At 45.6% G+C, this 19,113-nt stretch overlaps 2 protein-coding genes across 4 annotated transcripts; one reads left to right on the forward strand and one right to left on the reverse strand.

Moving 5' to 3' along the window:
* The first annotated feature begins 15 nt into the window (after nucleotides 1-15).
* On the forward strand, nucleotides 16-10,767 carry Rpain (RPA interacting protein). 3 transcript variants are annotated; one of them, XM_090349838.1, is made up of 7 exons: nucleotides 16-96; nucleotides 1,426-1,596; nucleotides 2,781-2,841; nucleotides 4,589-4,700; nucleotides 4,811-4,874; nucleotides 7,390-7,557; nucleotides 10,620-10,767. In XM_090349838.1, exons 1-7 carry the CDS (start codon nucleotides 16-18, stop codon nucleotides 10,647-10,649), a joined length of 687 nt encoding a protein of 228 aa, XP_090205964.1. In that variant the 3' UTR covers nucleotides 10,650-10,767. The 3 variants fall into 3 exon arrangements, with proteins under 3 accessions (XP_090205964.1, XP_090205965.1, XP_090205966.1); XM_090349839.1 differs by having other exon boundaries at nucleotides 7,390-7,530; XM_090349840.1 differs by lacking the exon at nucleotides 16-96 and adding an exon at nucleotides 330-409.
* A 25-nt stretch (nucleotides 10,768-10,792) lies between these two features.
* Nucleotides 10,793-18,635, reverse strand: C1qbp (complement C1q binding protein). Its single transcript, XM_090349834.1, has 6 exons — nucleotides 18,338-18,635; nucleotides 17,697-17,847; nucleotides 13,110-13,203; nucleotides 11,639-11,734; nucleotides 11,341-11,463; nucleotides 10,793-11,202 (listed from the first exon to the last, which is right to left on the reverse strand). The coding sequence occupies exons 1-6, from the start codon at nucleotides 18,561-18,563 to the stop codon at nucleotides 11,053-11,055; spliced, it is 840 nt and encodes a 279-aa protein (XP_090205960.1). The 5' UTR covers nucleotides 18,564-18,635; the 3' UTR covers nucleotides 10,793-11,052.
* Nucleotides 18,636-19,113: the final 478 nt, after the last annotated feature.

Genomic DNA, 19,113 nt, shown 5'->3' on the forward strand with positions numbered 1-19,113 from the left:
GCTCCGGCTGTGGAGATGTCGGATCCCGGCGGCTCTCCGCACCGCTCGCTGTATAAGCAGGTGGGCTCGCCGCCCTGGAAGGAGACCTTCAGGCTGGTGAGTGTGGCTAGGCAACGGTCGCTTCCCTACGCCATCTCGTCGGTCGTCGGTCTTGCCTTTGTCTCCGCCCGTGCCCTGTGAGCGCCGGGCCGGTGAGGTGGACGGCGGATCCAAGCCTGGTGCTTCGGAGCAGGTGTGGCCGCGGCCTCGCTGCTTCCCGACGGGTTGGCTCCCGCGGCCCCTCGGGTGGCTTTGGCCCCGGTGGAAAGCTTAATTTAGGATTAGGGTTTCTTCTTCTTCCAGACTTGGTGTGAGATGGTGACCGCAGCGTTCCCACCTATACAAGTTGCATCGCCACCTGCTGTTTCTGGTCCGGGAGCGCTGACCTAAGCACTTTGGGTCCTTATCTGGCGACTGACTTGTTTGTGTTCTAGAAAGTGCTCTGCAAGTGCCGGGGAAGGCGTACCTCACTCCAGTTCGGGCTTGCGAAATCAGCAGAGTTCACAGAGAGTAAAAACACTGCCTCTGTCCTCAGAAAGACTCGCTGAAGGGATAGATCTAGCCCAGGAAAAGAACCCGATGCTAGAAAAACATACGTACAGCAGGGTTTCTCGGCCTTAGGCACTGACACTTGGAGGGAAACAAATTCTTGGCTGTCAAGGGCTGCTCTCTACGTGGTAGAATGTTTCTTTTTTGGAATTTTTAGAATTATCTTTGAAGTAGTTGTGTAAGAAAGTGGCCATTCACCAAAGCAGTTTGTGAATGCAATGCTTCTTGATCAGTGTCACCCCCGAACATTCTCACCACCCCTCCCAACTCATCCCTTCCCTATCTTATTGTTAGGTTATGTATTGATTATTTTGACTATTTAAAAACAAAGCAAGGCCGGTAGCTTGAGTTAGTGGTAGCGTGCTTGCCTAGCATGCACGAAGCCCTGGGTTCGATTCCCCGGTTCCACATACATAGAAAAAGCCGGAAGTGGCACTGTGGCTCAAGTGGCAGAGTGCTAGCCTTGAGCAAAAAGTGTCCAAGGACAGTGCCCAGGCCCTGAGTTCAAGCCCCAGGACTGGCAAGAAAAAAAAAAAAGTAGTGGTTGGGAATATGGCTTAGAGGTAGAGTACTTGCCTAGCATAGATGAAGCATAGCTTCCTCAGTACCATATAAAGCAGAAAAAGCTAGAAGTGGTGCCGTGGCTCAAGTGGTAGAATGCTAGCCTTGAGCAAAAAGAAAGCTCAGGGACAGTGCCCAGGCCATGAGTTCAAGCCCCAGGAGTGGCAAAAAAAATGCAGTTTATGTATACAGTGCATCCATTTTCATATGTATGTGTTATTTTCTAATGGAATTGATTCCCTCCCACCCAAATCTTTTTCCTGTTTTTTTCCTAAGGGATGTCTCGAGAGAATGAGAAATAACCGCGACAGGCTCCTGAACAAGTACCGTCAAGCTGGTGGCAGTATGCCAAGGAGGGCTCCAGATAAGCTTTTAGTGCAAGAGATAATGGAGGAAGAATGGAATTCTTTACTTTCTGTGGAGAACTGTCCAGAAGCCTTGATTCAGGTTAGAGTGGGATTTGTGCTTTCAAGGATGGTACTACACCAAGAAAAGCTCCAAGCATCTTGTTTTCTTTTTTGCCAGTCCTGGGGCTTCAACTTAGGGCCTGAGGACTATCCCTGAGCTTCTTTTGGTAAAGGCTAGCACTCTACTACTTGAGCCACAGAACCACTTCCAGCTTTTTCTGTTTATGTGGTACTGAGGAATTGAACCCAGGGTTTCATGCATGCTTGGCAAGCACTGTACCACTTCAGCCACATTCCCAGCCCTTCTCTTGGAGATTTTTGACTCTGCATGGCTGCACTGGGAATGGCTCTTAAAAAGGGGGAGGAACTGTGGGTGTGACTAATCTGGTACTGTCCAGCAAGCACAAGGTATTGAGTTCAAATCCCATTACTGCCAAAAAAAAAAAAATGAGTCAGGTGCCAGTGGCTGTAATCCTGCCTACACAGAAGACTGAGATAGGGGGATTGTGGTTCAAAGCCAGCCTAGGCAGGAAAATCCGTGAAACTCATCTTCAGTGAACAACTAGAAAACCAAAAAGTGGTGCTGTAGCTCAAAGTGGTAGAGCACTATTCTTGAGGTCTTGAGAAAAAGAGCTTACAGGCTCTGAATTCAAGACCCATGACTGAAAAAAAAAAAAAAAAGATAGTGTTTATCATCATTGTGAGATCTATGTAACAAAACATTTGGGAGACTGCTTTGAAACCATCAAGGCACCATGTAAGGATACATTTATCAGTGGCATCTATGTGTCTTGCCTACAGAATGCTTACCACCATAATCATAATGCATACCACCATAAGAGAGTGCTTTCCTCTGGTTACATATCCTTGAAAGGACATATATTTAGTTGTTTCTCTATACTGTCTCCCCCAACTTTGGTGCTGTTATTTTGATACTGGAGAGTTTGACCATTTGTTGATGACATCCCAGCATAACCATATTTACCCCAGTTGTCAGCCAATTCTTTGGGAGTACTTGGCCAGTTTTATCAGGTAAACCAAGCATGAATCACCGTGGGGCTTTGTGGTATATTCAGAGTTTGTTTGTTCATTGGTTTTGATGTGAAGTTTTTTCCCTTTTTGTTTGTTTGACTTTGTTTTCTGGTAGTATTGGAGATTGAACTTGAGGCAAGTGTTCTTCCACTGGATTCAGATTTGATATGATAACTCTACTTTCTCTTGCAGTCGGGGTTGCCAGCGCACCTAGCTCTGCTAGAGGAAATACAACAGGAGTTGATTGATGAAGGTAACTCCAGGAAACAGCCCTTCCTGTGTAGCTGTAGTTATTCTAATGTTGCTCTGTCCTGGAATCTGAATTAATTATTTTTTGTTGTTGTTGGTTGTGGGTTCATTGAAGAGTCTCATGGACTTTCCTGCCTGGGCCGGTTTTGAACCATGATCCTCAGAGCTCAGGCTTCTGAGTAGCTAGGATTATAGGTGTAAGCTACCAGCACCTGGGTCCAATTAGTTCTTAATTCCTATTCTTCTGTCTCTGTTTTGTCAGTTATCCAGAAGTCTCTTCCCACAGTAACAGTCTCCAAGGTAGTAGGCTTTGGGCCAAGAGCTTCTCATTTGTTGATATTGTTTCCTCTTTGTAGCTCCTGCCAGAGGTAGTTTTTTATTTATTTACTTTTTTTTTTTTGCCAGTCCTGGGCCTTGAACTCAGGGCCTGAGCACTCTCCTTGGGCTTTCTCAAGACTAGCGCTCTTGGCTCGCAATGCTCAAGAGTAGCACTCTACTAACTGTACTAACTGATCCATAGTTCCACTACTGCCTTTTTTTTTTTTTTTTTTTTGGTAGTTAATGGAATACAAGTCTCAGGCTTTTCTACCTAAGCTGACTTCAAACCAGGATCCTCAAATCTCAGCCCCCTGAGTAACTAGTGGCATGAGCCACTAGCACCTGGCTTAGTACCTGTTTAAAATTGATTCTGTTTCCCTTTCCCACCTACAAAACTTGTTAGTGGTGAAGCTCACTAAAGCTGCCTATAGGGGTGTATAACTGAAAATTCTAAAGTGATCATTTACTATGTTACAAACAGAAGAAGCATTCTAAAGCAGGTGTTGGAAGGCAGGAGTGGTGTTCAGGCCTGTGATCCCAGCTACTCCAGAAGGGATTGTGAATTCCAGGCCAGCTCCAGACTATGTGATGAGAAGCTACCCTTCCTTCCACAATAAAGAAGTCTGAAGAAGAAATTGGCACTTTTCTGTGAAATATAGGAAAGGAAACATTTTATACTGTTTGTATCTGCATGTTGCAATTAAAGAAAAGTTAACACTATAGAAACAGAAACAAATGAGTGAGGCTTTAGTTTTCTGGTCCTTGCCCTAATATGTGTGGTAAACTCTTCAAAGGCAGATGTTCTTTATAAATCTTTGTACACTGATGACTAAAGCACATATTATGTACTGTTGCAAGGTTCCTGAACGTGAACACACAGAATCTGAACAACATAGATTAAGAGTATACAAACTTTAGGCTGGCCAGAAAATTAGTCTAGTGGCAGGGTGTTTGCCTAGCATTCATGGAGACCCAGGTTCGATTCCTTGTTACCATATACATAGAAAAAAGCTAGAAGTGGTGCTGTGGCTCAGGTGGTAGGGCTCTAGACTTGAGAAAGCCCGAGGACGGTGCTCAAGCCCTGGGTTCAAGCCTCAGGACTGGGGGGGGGGGGGGTGAAGTATACAAACATTGGGAAACTGATCACTTTGGTTTGTAAATGTCAGCTCTCCAAATTGCCCTCAAGAGTCTGACATTCCATATGTCTGTCCTAGGACCTCCAGAAGTGTGTGAAAGTGACCTGCCCCTTAGACTTCCACCCCCAAGGAGGTGGCAGGTAGGAGGGGAAGGATCCAGTAAAATGAAAGTAGCTTGGGAGAACAGTGAACAGCTGTGACTGTTGAGGTGGTCTTGCCTGACTCTCCCCCCTGGGTGAAGTAAGAGTCTGAAGGGGAAGCACTAATTACAAGACAGTCCTACCTTCTGTCCTGCAGAACAGTCCATCCTTCTGGAGTATGAGAAGAGCCTGCAGTTTGATGAGAAGTGCCTCAGCATCATGCTGGCCGAGTGGGAAACAAACCCCCTCATCTGCCCTGTGTGTACAAAGTAAGACTTAAAAAACCTCAGCATTACTGATTCCTATCCCTGAATGGGGTTTCCTCCTCTTGTCCAAATTTGTTGCCTGAAAAGACTTGAGATCTTAAATCTGTTTCCAGGTACAATATGAGCATAGTAAATGGCGTGGTCGTGTGTCAGTGTGGCCTGAACATCCCTTCTCATGTAAGTGTTCTACACAAACTTTTATTTTTTTTTTTGCAATTGTGGAGCTTGAACTCAAGTTTTGGGTGTTGTCCCTGAGCTTTTTCACTCAAGGCTAGCACTCTACCACTTTGAGCCGTAGTTTCAAATCTGGTTTTCTGGTAGTCAACTGGAGATAAGACTTTTCTGCCAGGCTGGGCCTTATATCTCAGCCTCCTGAATACCTGGGATTACAGGTGTGAGCCACCAGGACTGCACTGAGATTTTTGGGCCACCTCTTCCCACATATATCTACTTTTCATTTGAAGAGTTTCCATAGTTGAGCTGGAGCTGACTGCACACCTCTGTCTTCAATTTTGTGCTCATAACTGCCAGCATGTATTACCCACGGTGAGAATATGGGCAGCTAGGAAACTGGCAAACACCTCCCCATACAAGCACCACTGCTTCAGATCATTAGAGAAGCCAGCCCAGGCTTTGTGAGACCCATCTTAATCAATAAAAATCCGGGTTTTCTGGTATGTTCCTGCCATTATAGTTATTCAGGAAGAATAGGATTGTGGCCTAAATCAGCCTACGCATAAATGTGCAACCGTGTTTAAAGAAGGGTAGGAGCATGCCTCAAGTGGTAGAGCACCTTACCTAGTAAAAGCAGGGCCTTGAGTACAAATTCTACTACTACAGCAACAACAACTACTACTACTACACACACACACTCACACGCAGAAGTCTGCTTTTCAGAAACAATGGGGACCTGAAGTTTGCTGAAGTTTTATAAGTTGCATTATAAAAATATTTTATGGTAAGTTTAGATTTTCAAAACTTTTTTTTTGTCAGTCCTAGGCCTTGAACACAGGGTCTGAGCGCTGTCCTTGAGCTTTTTCAAGGTTAAATCTCTACCACTTGAGCCATAGCACCACTTTTTCTATGTGTGTGGTACCATGGAATTGAACCCGGGTGATCGTGCAAGCTAGGAAAGCACTCTATCACTAGGCCAAGCTCCTGGAGCCTGAATAAACTTTTTTAACATAAGCAATTCCTATACTGTATAGTCAATTTTCAATTTCAATTCTATAAAATTAGTCAAGAAACGAAACAGAATGCTACTCATGGTGTTGTATGCCTGCACTTCCAGAATTTGCCAGGCGGAGGTAGGACAACTGCAAGTTCAAGACTAAGCCTGGAATACTGGTAGTGAGACCCTATGTCATTAAAAAAAGGATTAGAAAAGTGGAATATGCAAATTTAGCATTTATTTCCTTGTATGTGTTCATGTGTATGTGTGTGGATGTGTATATGTATATGTGTACATGTTTGGGTGTGTATAGGTACTAGAGTTTTTAGAGCCTTATACTCTAGGTAGCTGCTCTACTCCACAACTCTGACCCTTTGCTGCTGTTATTTATTTGTGTCAATACCAGGGCTTGAACTCAGGACCTCAAGCTGTCATATTTCTTGCTCATGGCTGGTGCTTTACCATTTGAGTCATACCACCAGTCCCACATTTTGCTGGCTTCAAAACTTCAGTCTTCCAGGTCTTAGCATTCTAAATAGCTAGGGCATCCTAGTTATTTACTGTGTTCTAAATAGTGAAGACTAAAGAGTAACCTGGACACCAGCTTATTTTTGAGCTAGGTTCTTATATTTTCCCTAGGCTAACCTGACTGTCATCCTCCTATTTATGCATTTCGCAGACCTAGGATGACAGGCATAGGCCACTGCCTGGGCTGATCTTGAGCTACCACCCTTTCAATCTCAGCCACCTTAACTGGAATTTTAGGCTCAAGCTACCATGAGTAACTCTATGTTTCCTCTAACTCAGTAGTTTTTGTTTTTGTTTTTTTAAGGTCAGTTCATTTTTTTGAGTGTTTTCCTACTTTCTGCTAATTATTTTTAAAAAAATGAAACTGTACAGTATCACTGATTATACCATGTAATTAAATCACAGTTACAGTAGCAAGTTCGGTTAGCACAAACAGATCTGGGAGCAGACACTACCGGTTTCCTGGTAAGGACACGGTGGGCAGGGGATGGCAGCAGCAGAGGGAGGTTAGAAAGTGGCTGGCTGGCCCTGAGGTTTCTTCCTGCCACAGTGGCAGTCTGTTTTGTATTAGGAATGGAGAGCATTAATTTAGAGATATGAGTAGATGGAAATTGGTTAGAAGATCCTAGCAGTCATGACCCCATGACTATCTTTTTTTTTTTTTTTTTTTTTGCCAGTCCTGGGCTTCAGCTCAGGGCCTGAGCACTGTCCTTGGACTTTCTCAAGGCTAGAGTTCTACCACTTGAGCCTCAGCACCACTTCCAGCTTTTTTCTATGTATGTGGTACCAAGGAATCGAACCCGGGTCTTCATGCATGCTAGGCAAGCACTTTAACCACTAGGCCAAACTCCCAGCCCCCATGACTATCTTTAAAGCCCTGTGGAATCAAGCCATCCCAGAGAGCCATAGTTATATTGTTTGGCACCAATTGGGTGTCTTAGCCTGTTTGCTATGAAGTTATTCAGATTAGTTTGTGGTTGAACTTTTTTTCAGTGTCCAGAGTTGACAGAGCAGAAGCTTCGTTCCTCTTTAGAGGACAGTGTAAATGAACACAGTGCACACTGCCCTCACACCCCTCTGTTCTCAGTCACTGGTGGGACAGAAGAAAAACCATGTCTTCTCATGAACTGTCTGGTAAGCTTCCCACCGGAGCCAGCAGTGGTAAGAGCATCGGGGCATCAGCATGATTTCCATACATGTTAGCTGAGCATGGTAACATATGTCTGTAACCCATCATAGTACCTAAGAGGCTGCTGGAGGAGCTCCCAAGTTTGAGGCCAGCATCTTTCCTCAGATTTTAAAAAAGGTTACAAGTCACTTAAACTAAAAGGGCAGTCCATTTCTTAGAGAAGGGAAGTTAGCGAGAACCATGGCAGACCACTGCTCCGAGCATCAGGGCACCTGGCTACTTGCTGGATCAGCAGCAGTGGTCATGGCACTGCTTAAACCAGGTCACCACTGTGAAATACCAGTGGCCATCCAGGGATCACTTTTGTGGACAGGAAGCACAGCAAGGCAACACCAAAGTCCAACATGAGCCTCTTGCCCCAAGTGGAAATTCAAGTTGACATCCAGGGCCACCCAGAAGGGTTCAGGAGCCATCTGGCTTATAGGCCTTAACTTGGTAGAAGAGCCAGTCTCACCATAGTGTACTGTAAATGTGTAATAATCCATATGAAAGTCCAGAGTCTGAGGTAAGAGGAATTTCCAGATTATTGAGCACTAGGACATGCCAGATGCTCAGTAAAATCTGCTTCCACATGGAAACAGTCGGCTGAGGGCCAGGAACATAACTTAGTGGTAGTGCTTACCTAGCATGCATGAAGCCCTGGGTTCGATTCCTCAGTAACACATACACAGAAAAAGCCAGAAGTGGCACTGTGGCTCAAGTGGCAGAGTGCTACCCTTGAGCAAAAAGTGTCCAAGGACAATGTACAGGCCCTGAGTTCGAGCCCCAGGGCTGATTCTGGGCTGTCACTCCTCTAGCTGTACCCAAGGCCATATTTCCTATATACTGGAGTTCCTGTTTCCTGTCTGTTTTGAGGGCAAGGACATTTTATTTTTATGCCCAGAGGCTGGCATGTGAGTAGGTACTTAACGTGTTTACAAATTAGTTCAAGTAGAGGGAGAACAGTTGAAAAGGTACAGGTTCAGATGGTCTCAGCTTCTTAAGAAAACAAATGTGTGTCAACCACAGATGGTAGCAGAGCTAGTATGAACCTCCTTGCAGCTTTGAACCAAGAACTCAAGAACCTTGAAGCTTTGAACAACAACTCAAGAGAATGGAAGAGGCAATTGAAAAGAGAACACAAGTGGTACACTTCTGTAATCCCAACACTAAGATGGCTGTCACAGGAGAGTTCAAGAATTCAAAGCCAGCCTGGGTTACACAGGGAGACCTTGCCTAAAAAATAAAAAAGCAGTATGGCTAGGAGCTGGTGGCTCACACCTGTAACCCTAGCTACTTAGAAGGCTGAGTTCTGAGGATCCTGGTTCAAAGCCAGCCTGGTAAAGTCTGTGAGACTCTAGTTAAGCACTAGAAAACTAGAAGTAGAGAGATGTCTCAAAGTGGTAGAGCACCAGCCCTGAGCACACAGAGGCTCAGGGAGAACACTTAGGCCCTGAGTTCAAGCCCCATAGCTCTCCTTGGAGAGCTAAAGCAAGGATTGAGCCTAGAAGTTCAAGACCAGCCTAAACAGCATAGGAAAACTGCCATTTATAAAGTGGGGAAATGCATTACCTAATCTTTGTGTATGCCTACAGGTTAATCTGCGTTTTTATTGAGAATTCACACTATTCACTTATTTATCAGGGCCCTGTAACTCAGAGCAGTGGTGAAACAAAGTGGTGCTGGGCAGGCCGGGAGTTTGGCCTAGTGGTAGAGTGCTTGCCTAGCATGCACGAAGACCCAGGTTCGATTCCTCAGTACCACATACATAGAAAAAAAAAAGCCGGAAGTGGTGCTGAGGCTCAATTGGTAGAGCTCTAGCCTTGAGAAAATCCAAGGACTGCTCAGGCCCTGAGCCCAAGCCCAAGACTGGCAAAAAAAAAAAAAAAAAAAAAAAAAAAAAAAAGGTGCTGTGCAGCAGTCAGCCACAGCATGGCAGCACTGGCTCTAGAACAGATAGAAAAAAAAACATTTTGGGGGTAAGAAGTATCACAGCAAAGATGAGAAGGGTGGGGGAATAGCACAGGAAGGCCAAAATTCAATTCAGTGGGCTCCAAGTTTAGCATCTTGAGAAGTAGACACTTGGGAGTCCACTCCACCAGTTGTGAAGTGCTGACAGTAATGCTGAACAAGGACTTGGAACATTTGTGATGCGACAATGGTCTGCAGCTGGTCAGGGGGATCGGATGTGCTGAGCCACCTGGGCAGAGTTACCGATGGGAGTCAAGGTTAAAGAGACAGAAATCCTTAGCAGGCTAAGCTGGCTAAGCTGGCAAGAAACCTGGTCATTTTACTCATTCTGACCAATCCTCTTACAGGAGATAAAGTGGTGCTGTGGCTCAGAGCTCTAGCCTTGAGAAAGCCCAAGGATAGTGCTCAGGCTCTGAGTTCAAGCTTCAGGGCAAAAATATATAATAACAATAATACTTGACAATTCATCTCCAGGTATTGGTCTTAGCTTGAAGCCTGCAGTGCTGCTGTTGGCTTCAGTGTAGTTGTTAGGCACTGCAGAGCAGAGGTCTAGACAAGCCTGAATAATGCTCATGGGATGTATTTGATAAAGTACACCAGTGATCTCATTTACTATCATAACTGATATGTGCAATTCCAAGAGTACATTGCAACTGACCGTGTATTTTGGGATGGTACTAAGGTCTGAATTCAAGAATTTTGAGCTTGGCAGTTGGCAGGCAGGTACTCTAGCGCTTGTGCCACACGCCCAGCTCTTTCATTTTCTAATGTTCTCTTCCCCCAAATCAACCTGGACCTTGATCCAGGTTATGCTTTCCAGGTAATTGGGATGACAGCCACACAATCACCATGCCCAGTTTTCTCATAGACTTTCCAGACTAGGCCAGCTTCAAATTGTTCTCAGATCTTGAGTAGCTATAATTACAGGTGTGAGCTGGAACACCTGGCCTAGCCTTTCTATTGAAAGTCCTAGGATTTCCCCATCTGTTTTTGCTGGTGATCGTGACTTTTAACCACATGTTGAATGGGATAACTCTTCCTGGCCAGAATTCAACTTAATGCTAACTTCTTTTCTTGGCCACAGGTGTGTGACACTTGGGCTGTGATCCTCTAGAATCTACTGAGACACATTGTTCTGCTGGGTTCAAGACAACTCAGTCCCTGAAAGGGGGTCTCTGTTTACAAACCTCTTATTTATAACTTATTTTGTATTAAAACTTTTCAAACACCTCCATTTGTGGTATTTCAATGCATAGAAAACAATTATTTTGGATGAGACAAAACAGTTTTATTCTCTATCAGGTTATACAAAAATCCAGAAATAAATCTGTACAGAAAAAAAATACGGGGTGAATAGTACACATGAGTGCAGTATAATTTAAACTTGCTATTTTTTCCCCATGATATTAGGATGATAACAATTTGAAAAGCACATGATTCTGTTGTAGTTATAGGGTAGGTCTGCTCACTGGCCAAATGTAGCTGTAAAAGTAAGGCCTTCACTGTTTCTCACAGCGCTACTGGCTCTTGACAAAACTTTTGAGGTCTTCAAGAAAGGTGATATATTCCTGGTGCTCCAGGGCTGTGCTGAGCTCCACCAGCTCATCCGCAAAGGTGTTGTCCACTCCTCGGTCGGCGAGAAAATCCATCAGGTGGTCATATAACGCCTAGGAAGAACATTTACTAGTGTTTCTAAAAAGACAATCTAGTACAACATCAATTAAAATGACAATGTTTCTTCCTGTCCTTCAACTAGCTAGGACCTTGCAAGACTCCAGCCAACTCCCATCTTGCCCAGCACTTACCCAATCTAGGGAATCTGTGTTGAGGGTGTAATTCGTATCCTTCCATTCAGAGTCATCAGTGGCCTGAAAACTAACTTCCTTGATAGAGAAAATGTCGTTCTCAGCCTCCTCCTCTTCTCCAATCTGAAAGAAAATAGCGAAACTGAACAGTTTTCCAAAACAGGCCAAATATATACAAAGAAATGATTGGTAGTTTGAGTCTCCCCAGGTTTTAATCATGTTCCCTCCTCATCCTCACTCATCTTCTGCCTGGAGTACATGCTGGAAGAATCTACAAAGGTCACTCCACCCCACATACCTCATCCTCTGGATAGTGACAGTCTAGTACCAGGGCCTTCTTGCCATCACTCTTTACAACTTCAACCACGAAATTGGGTGTGGATGTCAGTTCTGGCTGGGGAAACAAAAACAAGTCGGCAATGCTTTTCGTGGAAGAGTCCATGCCTTGATTAACAAAATATTAATGCCCCATTTCCATTAGCACCACTTTTTTTTCTTTTTCTTCCGGTCCCGGAGCTTGAGCTCAGGGCCTATGTCCTTGGGCTTTCCCAAGACTAGAGCCCTACCACTTGAGCCACAGCACCATTTCTGGCTTTTTCTATATATGTGCTACCAAGGAATCGAACCCGGTCTTCATGCATGCCAGGTAAGCACTCTTAACCACTGGGCCAAACTCCTGGCTCCAACACCACTTTTTATAATGGGCTTGAGAGTCAGTTTTAGAATTCCAGCTCCAGCTAACAGATCTCCATCCTCCTAGGCAGGTTTCTTCACACACACATACATCAGAGGTGGCCAAAAGCCCTTAAAGACCCCCTTCCAATGTGACTCCAATCCTCTATTGCAGACTAGACTCAAAGTCGGACACATGGTTGGTCAGTAAGTGATCATCCTTGAAATGACAGTAAAGTCTCATAAGCTGTGAAATGCAGTTCCAGGACAGGAAGATGACATGCCTTCACAAAAGCTTCATGCCAGGTCTTTGAGCTAGATGGTCTGGAGACCTCGACCATCATAGTGGTGGATTTCTAGGTCAGGTATATTACTTCCTAGTGTTCCACTTGGCTAAGTATTAAAATCTGAGGCTTCAGACTTCCCTATTTGGGTTAAGTAAAACCCTAATTATAATCAAACATTTTCCCATCACACAAAAAAAAGGGCTAAATTCCTTTCTTTTAAGAGAACACAATGGGCATGATGGCTCACGCCTGTAATCCTAGCTACTAAGGAGGTTGAGATTTGAGGATCAAGGTTCAAAAGGACATGAGACTCTTATCTCCAATTAACCTCTAGAAAATGGGAAGTGGGGCTTGGCTCAAGGGTAGGGTGGTAGCCTTGAGCTGAAGAGCACAAGGACAATGCCCAGGCCAGTTCAAGCCCTATGACCCACGAAAAGAGAAAGAGAGAGCACACAGGAAGCCAAGCAGCAAGAAGCTCAAGCTTATAATCCTAGCTACTTGGGAGGGAGTATGATTCAAGGCTAGCCTAGGCAATAACTCCAAAGTAACCATTGATAAACAAGGCTGAAGTTGAAAAGTCCTAGCCTAGGAAGTATTGAGGCCAAGATTAAACCCCAGGAGACAGAGCACTGTGAATGAGAACAATCGTAAGCAGAATGATATGCCTGAGACTGCAGGCAGCAATGTATTCAGCCCCAGAGAAAGGGACGCCAAAGCCTTAGTGCTAATGCTGGCCCCAATCATAGAAATAAGAAATAAGCGATCCTTTTTGCTTTTTGACAAAGGCTGGCAAGAGCACACACGGCTTACCTCTTGTTCTTCAACATTCTGCCCTTGCGTGGGCTCCTCCTCACTGTCAAAGGTTGGAGGGATGCTGTTGTTAATATTGAAAGTGACTGTGACCCTAGAAAAGTAAGTAAGAACGTAATTGGCCAAATGTAGAGTAAGTTAAAATGGGCTTGCTACAGAGCTAATTGGCTATATTTCTGAATTATTTGTACAACTTCAAAAATGGCTTGAGTGGACCCAGAGTTTGGCCTAGTGGTAGAGTGCTTGCCTAGCATGCATGACAATCTGGGTTTGATTCCTCAGTACCACATATATAGAAAAAGCCAGGTGGCTTAGGTAGTAGAGCTCTCACCTTGAGAAAGTCCAAGGATAGTGCTCAGGTCCTGAGTTCAAGCCCCAGGACTGGCCAAAACCAAAACAAAAAACAGCTGAGTTGGGCACAGTGGCTCATGCCTGTAATCCTACTCAGAAGGCTGAGATCTGAGGATTGCGTTTCAAGTCCAACCCAAGCACTAAAGACCTTGAGACTCTTATCTCCAATTAACCATTAGAAAACTGGAAGTGGTGCTATGGCTCAACAGGTAGGGCAGTAGCCTTGAGCTGAAGAGCTCAGGGACAACATGCAAGCCTAAAGCTCAAGCCCCACGACCAGCAAAAACAAAACAAAAAACAAAAAAACCCCAACAACCCAGCTGGTGTGCCTAAATTGAATCTGAGACACATGCTAATGGCTGGAAGTAAATGACATGGCCAAGGTATAACTTGAGAAGTAAAATGTCTACTAGGATGTGCAAGACCTTAGGTTTGATCCCAACATCCATACTTCCAATAATGCTAGCAGGCATACATCCTAGTCCTAGCTGTAGTATGTCTACTGTTTACTTCATGCCGCAGCCAACTGAAACTGCCCACCTTGTCTCTCCAGGGGACTCTTGGGTAGGAGTGAAGAGTGGTGAGATGGACCAGAGGCCCTTTAAAAAAAGACTTTCACCACAAACCATACTGGAAAGCACCCTGTGGAGGTTCCTCAAAATACCACCCCTAGGCATCTATCCAGACATCATGAGCCAGGAATTAAGGAACCTGCACCTCCATGTTCACTGCCGTACTATTCACAATAGACAAGATATGAGAACAACCCAGATGTCCCCACTATAGATGAGTGGATCCATAAATGTGGTACTTATATACAATGGAATTTTACACAGCCATTAGGATAAGGTGCATGCACCTGTGTATCTGTGGGAGACCACAAAATCTGAGGACAGCACATGCAAAAGTGCAGGGGAGCACACTGGACAATGACAATGACAAAAGCAAATTATACAGCTCTTAGGAAGAGATGGAGGGAAGGAATAGGAGAGAATGAGGGAACAGATGAAAGGAAATGCATTTACTACCAAACACATGTGAATGTATATCTCTACTATAAAAAACTGTATATCTTCTGTATATCTCTACTATAAAAAACAAAAACCTTTCAGTATAAAATCTGCCCACAGGGCTGGGAGTGTGGCCTAGTGGTAGCGTGCTTGCCTCGCATGCACAAAGACCCGGGTTCGATTCCTCAGTGCCACACACAGAAAAAAGCCAGAAGTGGTGCTGAGGCTCAAGTGGTAGAGCTCTAGCCTTGAGAAAAAAGTCCAAGGACAGTGCTCAGGTCCTGAGTTCAAACCCCAGGACTGGCAAAAAAAAAAAAAAAATTAGTGCAAAGTGGATCATGGACCATAGACCTTAACATAAAGAGCTAAAAATATAAAACTCTGCTTTCTTGGACATGCCACTAAAAAGCCCAAGTGACTGGATGGGAAGAAAAAGGCCTGTATTCAATCCCTACCAGCAAAATAGCCAAAAAAACAAACAAAAAATTCTGTGCTGCTATGGTTTGCAACTCTGCAGGAGCTTAAGAGTTTAATCTCCAAAGTTAATGACACTAAGCAGGCCAGTGCTGGGGAAGAAACCCAGAGCTTCATTCATGCTAACCAGGGACCGACCACTGAGCTATATTGCTTAACCCCAGCCCCCAAAGATGGAAACTATGGTTGCTTAGAGGTGGGGTCTTTGGAAAGTAATTAGGCTTAAAATCTTTAGGGGGGCAGGGGCTCCCATGAAAAATTGTCAGTGGTTTTATAAGAGGAGCAGAAACCAGGCACATAATGCTCCATCTCTTGCCACATCACATAGCATCATCTCAGAACCCTGTCTGAAAGCAGCCACTACCAACTGTCTACCACTGCACGTCTAGAGACCTGAGCCAAAGCTCTTTACACCTAACATGTTAGCCAGGCTCACTGGCACATGCCACCGCACACAGTGTTGTTGGCTGAGATGGGGTATGGGGAACGGCCTCATGAACATTTGGCTCATGCTGACCTCCAACTGATCTTCTCAGCTCAGCTCCTTGAATAGCTGGAATGACAAGCATGAAACCATCCCACCCTGCTTTTGGGGGATAATGCTGGGAAGTGAGTCTTTGAATATACTAAGCAAGCACTAAAAGTAGCCTGACTTGGGATTTTGTTATGGTAATGAAAAGGCAAGCCAGTATATGTATGCACCAATGGAGAAGAGTAAAGCCTTTTTCAAACCCTGGTAGCAAAAGTTGGCATCAGTGGCTCACATCTGTAATCTTAAATTACTGAGAAAACTGGATCCTAAGCCGGGTGCCGGTGGCTCACGCCTTTAATACTAGATACTTGGGAGGATAAGTTCTGAGGATGTTGGTTCAAAGCCAGCCCAGGAGCTAAGGTCTGTGAGACTCTTACCTATGAGACTCCGATTAACCACTAGAAAACTGGAAGTGGTGCTGTGGCTCAAGGGGTAGGGCAGTAGTCTTGAGCTGAAGAGCTCAGGGACAACACCCAGGCCCAGAGTTCAAGCCTCAAAAGAAAACGGGGATCCTGAACAGTGTAACTCAAAGCTAGCCTACCAAGAAAAGCCCACAATATTCCATCTCTAAAATAAGTAGCAAAAAGCATGGCTCAAGTAGTAAAAGTACAAGCTGAGTGAGCAAGAGGTCTAAGGAAAAAAAAATACTACCACCAAAATGGACTTGAAGGCATGGTAAGTGAAAAGACAGACATAAGGCCATGCATTGGTGACTGTACTTAGGCAAAATGTCCAAAATAAGTAATTCCAGACAAAGCAGCTTAAATAGTTGTCAAGTGCTACAGCAACGGGGTAAGGAATACAGTGATTGCTAAAGGGCACTGCTTTAGGAATTTGATGACAAATACAATTGGTGATAGGCACTTAGAACAAATAAATTACACCCTTAATAAGGCAAGTTATGCCAGGCACTGGTGGCTCTCACCTGTAATTCGAGTTATTCATACTCAGGAGGCTGAGACTGAGGTTCAAAGCTAGCCTGGGCAGGAAAGTCCATGAGACTCTTACCTTCAAGTAACAACCAGAAAACCAGATGGCTCAAAGCGGTAGAGTGCTACTACCCTTGAGAGAAAAAACTCAGGGATAGCACCCAGGCCCAGGGTTCAAGCCCAATGACCCACTCCCCCCTCAAAATAAATAAATAATGCACAAATCTCAGCTAAAAAAACAAAAATACAAGAGATGCTAATTGTTTATCTGTCATGGGATTACATATAACACGAAACAGCACAAAAGTGGTTTAGGGGAATGATTTGAACAAGCCCAATTCTACCCTAGTGATAGCCTTGTTACATTGTAACTCCATCCTGTTATGTAGGAGTTACATATTGTAGTATCCAGCCAGTGGGTAGGATTTGAATTCACAGCATTAAAGCCACCAGCACTGGAACTGACAGCTAGGAATCTTTTTTTTTTTTTTTGGCCAATGCTTGGCTTGAGCTGAAGTCCTGAGCACTGTCCTTGGGCTTTCCTCAAGGCTAGCACCCTACCACTTGAGCCACAGCACCACTTCTGGGTTTTTCTATATATGTGGTATGGAGGATTCGAACCTGGGTCTTCATGCATGCTAGGCAAGCATTCTACCACTAGGCCAAACGCCTGGCCCCTAGGAGTCATTTTAATAGCTGCACAGTGACTCCTCTCACCTCTGGGCTGGTAGAGAACAGACAGGAGCTTCAATGGCACTGAGGTTTTTTTTTTTTTTTTTTTTTTTACCAGGCCTGGGGCTTGACCATAGGGTGTGAACACTGTCCTTGGGCTTTCTCAAGGCTAGAGCTCTACCACTTGAGCCACAGCATGACTTCTGATTTCTTTATGTATGTGGTACCAAGGAATCAAACCCAAGTCTTCATGCATACAAGGCAAGCAATCTACCACTAGGCCAATCTCTGGGCCCCAATATCCTGCATTTTGCCCTTCAGAGTCCTATTTTAACAACACTAAAACACAATCAAACTGATTCTGTTTCTCTTGCATAGGTAACTGAATCCCAACCACCTCCAGCTACATATTTTTGTGCTACTTGTTTCCTCAGTAATTAACTCACAGCAAATTTGTATTTGGTGAATATATCATATGTGGAGTTCATGAAATTGTCCAGGTCTATCTTGAAAACCATTTTACCAGCATGGGTCTAACCTGAGGCTGTTCTGGGAATGGCCTGGGACAGTGGTCATGGCTTGTACTCTTGGAGATCCCAGTCCATGAACCAGTACTTACTTTTCTCCAGCAACTTTCCGGATTAATTTTGCCTCTGTCCCATTCACTTCCAGCTCCCAACCTCCAGACATCTTGGGTAGGGACTTATGCTTCTGGATTTTCTTTTCTTCCTTAATTTCATCAGTCAAGAATTCAACAAAAGCTTTGTCTCCTAAAAGGGAAATACGGATTCAGAAAAAGCCAACTTAGGTATAAAATATAAAACAATCATCCCAGTTACTGTGGCTAAACTGGGACCAAGAGGAACTGTTTCTAATCAACCTGGTACTGTGGTTACTCTGGGGCCTCCGTGTCCTGCCTCTGTAAAGTGGGAAGCTGAGGTTGATTCTGGGAAATGGAAGGAAGGGGGCTCTCGAGTTGGAGACACAGCGTGGTCTACAAAATAGGACAAGACCCTGCTTCAAACAGGGGAGAAAAAAATACCCAATTATTCTCTTCTTCTTGCCAACCGACACACCCACGCCTTCCACCCCGACTCTGGACCTCAATGGAAGACTAAAGTGTGAAGACCTGATTTCATCCTAATGGATGGCGGAGCAGTGGATGGCAGCGGCCCCGAGGCGCCTCTCGCCCCCGCGTTCCCCGGGTCCCCAGGTCCCTGGGTCCCCCGTCCCCGCGCCCGGCCACGGCCCGGGACTGACCTTCGGTATGCAGCGTGCCGCAGCCGCAGGCGCAGGGCTGCTGGGCCCGCAGGAGGCCGCGCCGCCGCCCCGCCGCCGCGCGCACACCGAGCAGCCCGAAAGGCCGCAGGCATGGCCGGACCGCGGGCTGCAGCAGCTGCCGGAACGGCGGGGCGGGTGCAGCGGCCCGCAGGCCAGTGACGGCGGCGCCCAGGGCGCGGGGAACGGAGCGCAGCAGAGGAAGCATCGCGAAGACAGCGGGCGGCACGTGCGGACGCGAAGGACGACCCCAGGCGAGACGTCCCGAGACCACGCGCGCCACCGGAAGCCCCGCCCTGCCCCGGAAGTGATTCAGGAGGCTGTGTTCTCCAGATTTCTGACACCGCGGCGGAACTGCACCGCCCACTGGAGGCCTCCGGGTTCCTCGGGAGCTGACCGAGCTGCGTGCAGCGCCAGGCGCAGGTCTTTGTCGCGGCCGCGCGCTTCCCCACTTCCGCGCTGGGAGCTGGTGGAATGTCCTCAGGTCGCCCCCGCTTACTCGCGCCCACCTCCGATCGTGAAATTCCCGAGGGTCCAAGTCATTGGTTTTGGTGGCCAGATCTCTCTGCCCCCTTCATGTCTGCACCTGTTGGAAGGTCCTCTTCCCGGAGGCAGGAAGCTGTGGTTACACCACCAGACTTAGATTAAGAATTATACCAGGGCCGGGAGTTTGGCCTAGTGGTAGAGTGCTTGCCTAGCATGCATGAAGACCCGGGTTCGATTCCTCAGTACCACATACATAGAAAAAAGCCGGAAGT

This window comes from Megascapheus bottae, chromosome 17 (genome assembly GCF_031878675.1).
Source record: "Megascapheus bottae isolate mThoBot1 chromosome 17, mThoBot2.hap1, whole genome shotgun sequence".
NCBI classification, from domain to species: Eukaryota; Metazoa; Chordata; class Mammalia; order Rodentia; family Geomyidae; genus Megascapheus; species Megascapheus bottae.

Bases quoted from the DNA above. Each gene is read 5' to 3' on its own strand.
- Rpain (XM_090349838.1), top strand. From the start codon at position 16: ATGTCGGATCCCGGCGGCTCTCCGCACCGCTCGCTGTATAAGCAGGTG. The intron at 4,875-7,389 runs GTAAGTGTTCTA...ACTTTTTTTCAG, and splicing joins GCCTGAACATCCCTTCTCAT to TGTCCAGAGTTGACAGAGCA. The intron at 7,558-10,619 runs GTAAGAGCATCG...TCTTGGCCACAG, and splicing joins TCCCACCGGAGCCAGCAGTG to GTGTGTGACACTTGGGCTGT.
- C1qbp (XM_090349834.1), bottom strand. From the start codon at position 18,563: ATGCTTCCTCTGCTGCGCTCCGTTCCCCGCGCCCTGGGCGCCGCCGTC. The intron at 13,204-17,696 runs GTAAGTACTGGT...TTACTTTTCTAG, and splicing joins CGGAAAGTTGCTGGAGAAAA to GGTCACAGTCACTTTCAATA. The intron at 11,464-11,638 runs GTATGTGGGGTG...ATTTTCTTTCAG, and splicing joins GTCACTATCCAGAGGATGAG to ATTGGAGAAGAGGAGGAGGC.